This window comes from Genypterus blacodes, unplaced genomic scaffold, assembly GCF_046128005.1.
Source record: "Genypterus blacodes isolate CSIRO-AG114 ecotype Tasmania unplaced genomic scaffold, CSIRO-AGI_Gbla_v1 ptg000234l_1, whole genome shotgun sequence".
Taxonomy (NCBI): domain Eukaryota; kingdom Metazoa; phylum Chordata; class Actinopteri; order Ophidiiformes; family Ophidiidae; genus Genypterus; species Genypterus blacodes.
The window spans coordinates 132,248-142,268 of NW_027467032.1; the positions used below are offsets into that span (position 1 = coordinate 132,248).

General features: G+C 43.1%; 3 protein-coding genes across 6 annotated transcripts; 2 read left to right on the plus strand and 1 right to left on the minus strand.

The window, feature by feature from the left end:
• The first annotated feature begins 200 nt into the window (after nucleotides 1–200).
• On the plus strand, nucleotides 201–1,453 carry polr3k (polymerase (RNA) III (DNA directed) polypeptide K). Its single transcript, XM_076170959.1, has 3 exons — nucleotides 201–497; nucleotides 641–728; nucleotides 819–1,453. Exons 1-3 carry the CDS (start codon nucleotides 387–389, stop codon nucleotides 944–946), a joined length of 327 nt encoding a protein of 108 aa, XP_076027074.1. The 5' UTR covers nucleotides 201–386; the 3' UTR covers nucleotides 947–1,453.
• A 1,001-nt stretch (nucleotides 1,454–2,454) lies between these two features.
• Nucleotides 2,455–6,605, minus strand: cdip1 (cell death-inducing p53 target 1). 3 transcript variants are annotated; one of them, XM_076170957.1, is made up of 5 exons: nucleotides 6,497–6,605; nucleotides 3,690–3,843; nucleotides 3,435–3,593; nucleotides 3,010–3,286; nucleotides 2,455–2,799 (listed from the first exon to the last, which is right to left on the minus strand). In XM_076170957.1, the coding sequence occupies exons 2-5, from the start codon at nucleotides 3,763–3,765 to the stop codon at nucleotides 2,688–2,690; spliced, it is 624 nt and encodes a 207-aa protein (XP_076027072.1). In that variant the 5' UTR covers nucleotides 3,766–3,843; nucleotides 6,497–6,605; the 3' UTR covers nucleotides 2,455–2,687. The 3 variants fall into 3 exon arrangements, with proteins under 3 accessions (XP_076027072.1, XP_076027070.1, XP_076027071.1); XM_076170955.1 differs by lacking the exon at nucleotides 6,497–6,605 and adding an exon at nucleotides 5,811–5,918; XM_076170956.1 differs by lacking the exon at nucleotides 6,497–6,605 and adding an exon at nucleotides 5,349–5,787.
• A 3-nt stretch (nucleotides 6,606–6,608) lies between these two features.
• On the plus strand, nucleotides 6,609–9,954 carry ifi35 (interferon-induced protein 35). Of its 2 annotated transcripts, none has more exons than XM_076170946.1 (11): nucleotides 6,609–6,708; nucleotides 6,803–6,911; nucleotides 7,019–7,045; nucleotides 7,271–7,345; nucleotides 7,450–7,608; nucleotides 7,973–8,089; nucleotides 8,176–8,320; nucleotides 8,464–8,573; nucleotides 8,663–8,846; nucleotides 9,103–9,209; nucleotides 9,295–9,954. In XM_076170946.1, the coding sequence occupies exons 3-11, from the start codon at nucleotides 7,031–7,033 to the stop codon at nucleotides 9,514–9,516; spliced, it is 1,134 nt and encodes a 377-aa protein (XP_076027061.1). In that variant the 5' UTR covers nucleotides 6,609–6,708; nucleotides 6,803–6,911; nucleotides 7,019–7,030; the 3' UTR covers nucleotides 9,517–9,954. The 2 variants fall into 2 exon arrangements, with proteins under 2 accessions (XP_076027061.1, XP_076027062.1); XM_076170947.1 differs by having other exon boundaries at nucleotides 6,803–6,884.
• The last annotated feature ends 67 nt before the right edge of the window (nucleotides 9,955–10,021 follow it).

Sequence of the window (10,021 nt, forward strand, 5' to 3'; positions counted from 1 at the left end):
GGTGGGCAACTGAGACTGAGTATAACACGTTCCGCCTGTCAGTAGGTAACTGGTTGGTGCTTCCTGTCCAATTCAGTCAGTAGTAGTAGATAACTTTATTCCCAGTTTGACTTTTTTTAATGATCTTACACAGAATTCATGATTTCTTGTTCACGTTTTGATTGTTGAATTTAATGACACCCATTTATCTACATCTGTTGTTTCCTACCGAGTTAGTATAATTGACGCACACGCCTTCGCCAGCTGATCCACACATAGCTTTGGCTAACTCATCTAACTGTCGACTGATGGAAACTAAATCAAATTAACCAGCACTTTTTGATATTTACTTATTGTGGTTAAGTTGCTTCAGTTGTTAGCCACAGATAAACACTTTCTGAACCAACATGCTGATGTTTTGTCCAACGTGTGGGAATGTTTTGATTGTGGAGGAAGGACAGAAGTGTCTGAGGTTCGCGTGTAACACATGTCCGTATGTACACAACATCACGAGAAAGGTGCGCTGCCTTAAATCGATCCATGTCCGACATCACTTGAAAACGTTGACTCGACCGATGTTTACTTTTGTAATGAGAGCAAAGGTTGGATTGCTGCTGCTGCTCCTCCCGGCTAAGCTAACAGAGCTATCCTCCATCCACAGGTAAACAACAGGAAGTATCCTAAACTGAAGGAGGTGGATGACGTCCTTGGTGGCGCTGCAGCTTGGGAGAATGTGGACTCGACGCCTGGTAAGTGACATCATTTTTATATGGCACCTTGCTGGACCAGTTGGTGTCATGCTAGGCCGCTAGGGTAACACGTTGTCCACTTGTTTACAGAAACATGTCCCAGATGCGGCCATCTTCGGGCATACTTCATGCAGATTCAGACCAGATCAGCAGACGAACCCATGACGACATTCTACAAATGCTGTAGTGCACCGTGTGGGCATCGTTGGCGAGACTGACATCTTTGCATTTTCATATTTAACACATGTGATATACATTCATCTAAGAATCGCCCCTTTTCTTCTCCCATATTTCAGAGCCTGTTTTTGAAATCAGGCTCCGATGATTGTAAAGATGATTTCCACCTTGTGCAGTTTCCTTTCTTTGGAGCTGTGATGTACAGCCATAGTTTATTTTCCAAATAACATTAAAATCGGTTTCAATGGAAAGTCATGTTCTGATTTTATTGATAAAATATTCCCTGTATACAACAGTCAAACAAATCTTGATTTACAGAGTTATACATATCACAGACATTTAGAGAGAAACGCAAACCAGCATTTTCCACAACAATGGCATACAGTACTTCATATTAAAAGTTAAATGCAATCCTTCCTTTTAAAATCTTTTTTCTTTCACAGCTAGCCATAAATCACATTTTTGTAAAAGGTTGAAAAGCACAGTCAGGGAAGTAGACACTGAGTCGTGTTCAGTATGGGAGCCATACTGAACACGACTCAGTGTCTACTCAGACACTCACGCACTTGATAAGCAAATGCTAATGGCTGGTGGGCATGCTGAGGTGCAACAGTGCTCGTTGTCAGTATTAGTTTTTATTCTGTCAGTATTGATATCTTGATGAAATCACAATGTACTTATGCAAGATGTCTCAATTTGATTGACTTGAAGCTTATTTCTAGCAGGGAGCTAATATAGCTAGATTCTTTTTTTTTTTGTTGTAAGTACTATATCAGTCATAAGAGATGTAAGGATGCATTCTCTTCAGTTAACATGCATCTGAGCAAGGCATAAAACCTCAAAGGGTGATGTCATAGGAGGAAGATTACACGTTGACAGTGTTGTTGATTTCATGGTGCCACCAATCTGTCCTATATTTTCTATTTTGACCTGTGGCAGAGGAAATGACAGCAGACTAGACATATGGCCGGAGAGAGGACACGACAGTCCTGTGACGTCATGCAGAGTCCCCATCAGAGACGGTAAAACCCACTGGCAGAGCAGATTACTGACAGCTCGGCTTTCATTCCACCCTCACTGCGAAGTCTATGTACATTGGGCTTCTTAATCGATACCCGAGTGAAAGCAAAAATAATATACATCTTCTACTTCAGTACACTGTAACCTACTTTATCTCAGTGTAGAAAAACAAAATGCTTAGCCGATGTTGTGGAAATGTTTGCGAATGCATCAAAAGGTAGATGGAAACTAAAATTCAACTTAAAGTGCAAATATGTTATCAAAATAAAGTACACCTGAGTTAAGGTGTAACAATTCAATCTTAAATCACTGAACACTTCATGACTAATGAATTTAGCCAAGAAAAGAAAAAAGGTAAAGTATTACTCCTGAAGCGTTGGCGAGCAAGCAGAAATACACTCAAATAAATGTTTAGATAAATTACTCACATTTGCGGAAGAACACGTAGAACAAATATGATTCGACGGAGACGAATGTTCACAGAACTCAATTAAGATAATTAGACGGACAAATAACGTTCACAGATCTCAACACTCACCGGTTAAATTAAAGGATGAAATTGTAAAAATGTAAAAACAATGTCTAACAAACACATTTATACATGAATGCATTATGCTTTAAGTTGTATCGAAATATTCTGTGGACAAACTGTACTACCTACACCACATATTAAAAATGGGGTTGCAATGCCTGTCACTACCAGCAGGAAGAGCTGTGAATGTGTGCATATAGTACATGTCTCTGGCATACAGCTGTCGGTGGTTAGCATATACGCTTGTATGTGTAAATGAAGCCCTTACAGTAAGGACAAGAGTGTGTCACATCCTTCAGGTCATCGATCAGACAGGGAATCAAGCAGCAGCCCAGATCACACCTAGAAATAAGAAAGGAATACAGCGTTAAATGTTCCAGTCGTACTGAGCCAAAGACAGCCTAATCATTACACAAAATGTCTGGGTAAGAAGAGGATCAACAGGTTGTACTAGAAGAACCGGACTAGATCTAGATCTGCTACGTCTACCGTGCTGTTGCCAATGGAGCCATCTACCGCTTCTGCTCGGCTATTGACCTGTGATCTACTTACCCCACACAGAAGCAGAAGATGCAGAAGAGTGTGTTCATGAGGCCGATGTTGTGGGAGATGCGGGTGACGATTGCCTGCTGACAGTGTGGACACACGGTCTGCACTGGCGAGGACTGGAACATCTCCCCCTGCAGTACGGTCACAGTGGTGGCTGCTCCCGGGGGAGCCAAAACGGTGGCTGTGTGACCGGCCATGATGGGGAAGTGAGGGGGACCGTGGCCCATCTGGCCCGGCATGGGATGGGGAAAGTGACCGGGTGGAGGTGGATAGAAGCCACCTGGAGGACGGAAACGCTGCTTTTAGCCTTCAGCTTGTCTAAAACATCATCACACTCATCACAGTACGAAGAGGGAGTATGATGCAATGCTCATTGCTGGCTATACGTTCACCAGCAGAGGCCACCATTGAACCGTGTCAAGTAGTACCTGGTGGTATGGGTGGCATGGTCATGGGCATTGGCATAGGCCCTTCTCCAGGGACATGTGGAGGTAGGAAGCCTGGGTGTGGACCCTCGTAGGGTGGAGGACCATATTCTGGAGGCAAAGGCTGTCCCTGTGGAGGCCCTGTTCTTATCGGAGCTGCCACTAAAAGGACAACAAACACAGACATATCAATACAAAAGATTCAGGGGCTCACTTATATTAGAAGTGTTCATTTCCTGTTTTAATAGCCGTGAATACCGTGTTGTCCAGTCTTCTCCTCCATGAGCGGGGCACTGGGGCCTCCGGGGTAAGGAGGGGGAGGGTCACTGGACATACTGGCCGAACGTCTCAACAAGGGGGAGGGGTTGGAAGTGGGGCTCCACTCACAGCTCTGCTCGGGACTCTAGTTACCCTACAAGAAAAGGACGGTGAGAGATGAGACAGACCGGCTCAAGATAGACGTCTCTCTAGTAGAGGTTAATGAAGTATTTTGTGTCAGGGCTGATGGAAGCGTGCACAGGTACAGAGTTTCAGAATAACTTGAGCCATTGATGAAGGGGCAGAATGACAATGAGATCACTCTGCGTTTTCCTGGACAACCTCAAAAGAAAGCTTCTCTATTCATTGTCCTGTGCTTACTGAACTGCCTGGAATTGATTGATACTTTGTCGCAATGGTGATTTGCTTCAAAATAACAAAATGTTAACTTCAAGAATGTTAGTTTTGGTCCAAAGGTAGTCAGTCATGACGCAGTGTCCACAAAAGCAAACATGGAAACACATTTGACAGTAAATTTGCTGCTGTGTGTGTGTGTGTGTGTGTGTGTGTGTGTGTGCGCATTTGTGCATGTGTTAGTATGTATATATGTACACTGACAACAAGGAGCAGGAACTACAAGCCTGAGAGCGGCTGAGGGGGTTGATGCAAGAGAACAAGAAAACAAGATCACCACAGCCCATGATGCGATTTGTAGCAGTCTACATTGCTGTTTGACATCACCCTAATGATGTCAATCAGCATTAATGATCCCAATTATTAAAAACTGTATTTACCCTGAGATCACTGCATCAACACCACTGATGTCATCCTGAACGCTGCACCCACACTACTGAGCCATGTTCTCACAACCTCCAGCGGCTTCTGGCTGTTCCAATTTCAATCTACATGTACCTCATATTGCCTATTTTACCTCAGGGTCTACGTATAAAGACAACAATAGTGATAATAATACAACCTTCCTTCTTTCTTTCTCTCTCGCTCTCCTTTTCACCCTCTTACTGTATAAAAAAATATCTCATAAATGTCCTATAATTGTATGTGCAAAGTCATGTTAAATGTTTGTTACAATAAAAACAAATAGCAAAAGAAAAAGAAAACAAGATCACATTCCGACTGGGCTTTTGACAGGTGGGTGAATTCTCTGTCTTGTCACTTTGATGTGCTCACTCTCAGTTTTCACTTCTTTCTCAACATAAATCTGTAAACATCTGATGTAATATATACTAATTAGCTGTCACTTAGGTGGAAGATTGTGCTGTACACTGCCCATATCTGTACATTGACATGACATATGTTTAAATAGACATAATATATCCTTATTCAGTGTAGTACATGTAAATGCAACTGAACCTGCTCGCTGTCTCAGTTTCTATCCTCGCCCAGATAATCCAACTCAAAGCTTCTTTCACAACCAACCATGAAGAACTAACTCTTAAATAACCGGGTGTATGTGACCAACAGTGGTGTTAAATCTGTTTAAACAATAACGACATTAAACGCTGCCTGTTTGTTAGTTATTGGTCAATATGTTCTATATTTTAACTTGTACAGGACAGAGGGAAAACAATCATTTTTGTCTATTGCAGTTGCTTTTGAATTGAAAATAGAAGTCAATTGTAGTTCTTTGTGTTTGTTTACCTTATTGTGTGGGATTCAATGGCGTGCTGTTTTATATATCGGGACAATGAGGCGACGCTTTGGTTCACGGTTTGAACAAAACAAATAGCACAGAATGTTCCTTTAACGCCATTTGTCCCACATCGTTAGCTAGCACCGACCTGCCGCGGAGTTACCCTTTATACGGAGCACTTTGCCGCCGCTTGCTCTTGTCATCCAGGTCCGGTAGCTCCGCGGGGTGAGGCCGTGTGTGTGTGAGTGTGTCCACCCCTAACGCCCAGCCTAAGCCTGACCCGGTCTGAGCCTGACTCTGCCTGTGGAGTCTGATGCTGCTTGCTTGCTAGCTCGCGTTAGCTTACAGGGCGCACAAACAACCCGCCTCGTCCCTAACATTATCCCGCCGAACACGCAGGACAGTGCGGCCCCTTGTTGGCAGCAATGGCCGCAAGAAGGCAGCTATACGTGTGTTAGACGCCATGTTACCTGTTTGTGCTGGAGACGCAGCCTGGCCGCGGTGAACCGAAAGTTGTTTGACGGTTTTAGCTCCCTGACAGAACAACATCCGCTGAGGGGATTACCAGCTGACGTCATCCGTCGCGGCATCCGTTGATTTTACAACTTTGACCTAATAAACATGCATACATACATTTTATCCTCATTTTCTCGTTCGGTCGCTATTTTTTTTACCACTCTGGTCTCATTTTTTCTCAAGTCGTTCTTTTTCTTCACCTCCCTTTTCTCGTTTTTCTGTTCTATGATTGTTTTTCTTCACCTTCTTTCAATTTTTTTCATGCTATCGTTCTTTTTCTTCACCTCCTTTTTTCTTGTTAGCGAGAAAGGAGAAGAAAAAAAGGAATGGAACCCGTCATAGTTGAGTTTTGATGTAAAGGCACAATGCTTCAAATGTGAAGGAAACACACCTCAATTACTAGAAGCCGGGAAACACAAAGTGTTCGTTTGTTTGTAACTATATTTAGAATTTATTGGTCAAAGACTTTGGTTTTGAACAAACATAGCCGCTAAAATCTGAAGTGAGATCACAGAAAGCAAGTGGTCTTAGAGCGCAATATGAGCAGAGTCCACCACGATTCTGAGCCACACATTCACTGCCCAACAACCTGCCAATCATGAGTGTTCCCTCAGAGCTGCTGGGATTATTCTCTCCTTACCTTTGCTTCAAGAATTTTTTCTACTTGACCTCTTTACATTTAAGTTGAATGCCGCTGTCATACAGCAAGAATCTCATCAAATCAAACTGATAACAAATAACAACATTCCAATCATTGCCCCCTGCTGGAGAAAAGTGAGACTTCCTGTTGCGCCTGTTTCCGTGGAATAGAAACCGAAAGAATCTTGATGTCAAAGTCCTGACGACGACGAGGTAAGTCAGATTTATAAGGGTTTGCCTTTTAAAAGAATTAATGCTTCTAGAATGACTTTTAAAACCAGCTGTACCGGTGTTTGCTTTAATACAGATTTTGAGTTTGAAGAGGTTGAAGAAGGCGAAGTTCTAATCTGCTTTCTTGTCCGCGACACCTAACATTCCCCAGGCAATGTGTATGTTGAGTACTTACAGGACTTAAGGTTATTATTTGTATATTTGGACATCAAATTCTGTTCGTCGGAGTAAATTAATTCTGCTGGTTGTGAGTAGCGGTATAATAAAGTCGATATTTTGTGAACTGTTCCAGATTACTTTCGATATGTCGTCTGATGAGGTGAGACTGAGTTTTAATTATTTGTATCCTCTCGTGTTTTAGTATAGGATAAGAATATATAGCACGGATTGTAGATGTAAGATAAGTTGTGTTGCATAGAAACGTCGATTTATATTGGTATCATATGATGACAATAGAATATGACTACTAAGATTATTTTTATTAACTCAGCTTCTTAAACCTGTCATAGTAAGTAATCGTGATCGCACTGTCTTTTACCTTTAGGATTTTGCTCTTGTGATGGAGACAGAGCAACCTGAAACTCTAGAGCAAATCCAGGCTCTAATCAGCAAACATAAGGTGCATTAAAACATGTCCCACCTTCATTACAAACCTACAGGGGGCGCTTGGTGTCCTTCTTGAATATTGGTAACATGTTCAGAATGAAATGTTTGCATCCACAGAAGCAGTACGAGCTGCTGATCGAGGAGCACAAGGATCTGGCCGAAGTAAGAGACGAGCGTCAGAAGCTAGCCAAGGAGTTCAGAGAGCGTTCGGACATAATAGTCCAGACCAGGAAAAATGACCATGACGACCACACCAAGTGCCTTGATAGTGGAAGGGTGAGTAAGACTTTTGATTTAAGATAGTATGTAAATGTTGATAAATTTGGAATAACGTTGATTCGGGTATCTAGAAATCTAGTGTTTTTTGGCCACACTCTTATCAAAGATAAAGCACAACTCTATAACTCTGAAGTCCAGAGGAGTCAGTGGTCAAAAAGAGACTCAGTCCTCCACCAAAGTCAAACAAGCCCAGGGAGCATGTGTTTGTTTTGGAGAACTGAACATTTCCATTCCCTATTTCTCACTCTCACAACTTCAAATTCATCAAAACACGGGCTAGTGAAAACCCTGACTAGTCACAAACAAACATTTACAAGGAATCCAAGTTTTTTGGTGACCCTGTATCTCCTTTATCATAAAGGAAAAGATAGAGTTACTCAGGCAGGAGGAAGCTGATTTGAGTCAGCAGGTCCGTCAGGCCAAAGAAGATCTGAAGGAACAAGACGCCAACAATGCCTTCCTGAGAGAGAAGACGAGAGTAAGCAGTGTCACAGCACAAACAGCACACATCCACAGCCACCTTTGGGTGACGTGTAAAAGTGAGAGTGCACCTTCTGTTTTCAGGTGTTCACTGCTGTGCCAGAGAGGAAAGTGGTGTTCAAAGGGCAGACGGGAGAACCAGGCGCCATGCAAAAGTTTGACATTAAATCCCACATAGTTTATCCCATGGACGGTGGGACAGCGCTGGTCACGTTTGAGGAAGAAATAGGTGAGCGTTTGCTTTGGAGGTTGGGATTTCTTGACTTGCATTTGATAGTTTTTACAGCAGAAATTGTCAAGTGAATCAATCTACCGCATTTAACAGGTTGTGCTGATCATTATGAAATTCTGTCGTTTTCTCTCTGTTATTAGTGGCTAAGAAGATCTTGAGCATGGGGAAACATGAAGTTGATCTAGGGGCGGAGTGCAGGATTTTTGTGGAGGCCAAGCCGATCCACCTGATGATCCCCAGCCTGGTGGAGGTACAACCCAGCCTGAACGCCACCATCAGCACAGAGCGTTTACATCCTCAGGTTAAAGATCTCATCCCTTTCTATCTGTCATCCCCCAGATAGAGACTGAGGTTTGTCCTCGCCGCATCTTGATCTCCAACCTACCCAAGATCGACATAGACTCCCTGGGGCTTAACCTGGAGGTCCACTTCTCCAAGACGCGAAACAGCGGAGGGGAGGTGGACACGCATCACATGTTGCACGACTCTGGGACGATGGTCCTCACCTTTGTTAAGGATGACGGTGAGCACGTCCTGGCCTCATCAGTTAACACTTACACCAAGACGAAATTAAATGCACACAAGAAACTTAATAAAGGAGAATCATTCAACTTGGATGTTATTGTATAGAAAGTGGCAGATCACATCAAGGAACCCACACATTTCATAGTTTTTATATGGAGATTTAGGGGACGCTCAGTCCCATTTTATTTTCCACTCCAAAATGTATTTCTCGCTTCGTTTGAGTCTGAATTGCAGCTGCCGATGGTTTCTTACAGTTGCTCGGAACTTGATAGAGATGGAGCACCATGATTTGGAGATAAAGGGCACCAAGCACAGAGTGAGAGTCACTCCTTTCCTAAACGGAACCATTAAAAACCTAACGGTGAGTGTTTATTTATTTTTTTTGCATTTAATTTTCCACTCCGACACAATTGCCATGGTGATCTCTCTCCGTCTTTCTCTGCCAGAACAAGATGCAGGCGTGTCTCCAGACCGTCCTGCTGACGGGAATCCCCGATGTCGTGGATCAAGAGACCCTGCAGGACCTGCTGGAGATCCACTTCCAGAAGAGCACAAACGGAGGAGGAGAGATCGAGGCCCTCTTGTACAACCCGCTGGGTCAGCATATCTCAGCAGTGTTTGAGGGCAACACCGCAAGCTGCACAGAGGGGGGCGCTGCAGCACTCTGATGCGACTAACAGTGGTAGTTGGCAGAAAAATGTCATTGTGCCGATATACGCGGTAAGACTTTATTGTGTGTGTTGGGGGTTAATTGTTTGGCTCTGCTGCTTTTCACATCTACAAAACAAACACGTCTGTGCTGAGACTTTCCCCTGTACTCTTCATATTAAAAACTTGGCAGTACAATCAGTGTTTGTGAATGCTTCAGAGTTCTACGTCCAGTGTACTTTTGGTGTCCCTACACGTGAACGAATCACCCTGGAAACACGAATGAATAACCACAGAATAAGCAGGGAAAATCTTCATCAATGGGGTTTCAGAATGACGGAAAGTCTCACCGTTACTGTCATGAAGTAATGTTGCTGTACAATGACAGTCATTGATTAATTTCTTAATTCTCTTCTCACGATAAGTAAAACATAATAATAAATAAATCTACCTGTGAATGTTGTGGCGTCTGGGTTCCTTCATCCCCTCCCCCTCCTCTATCTGTTAACTGTTTTCCTAATCTTA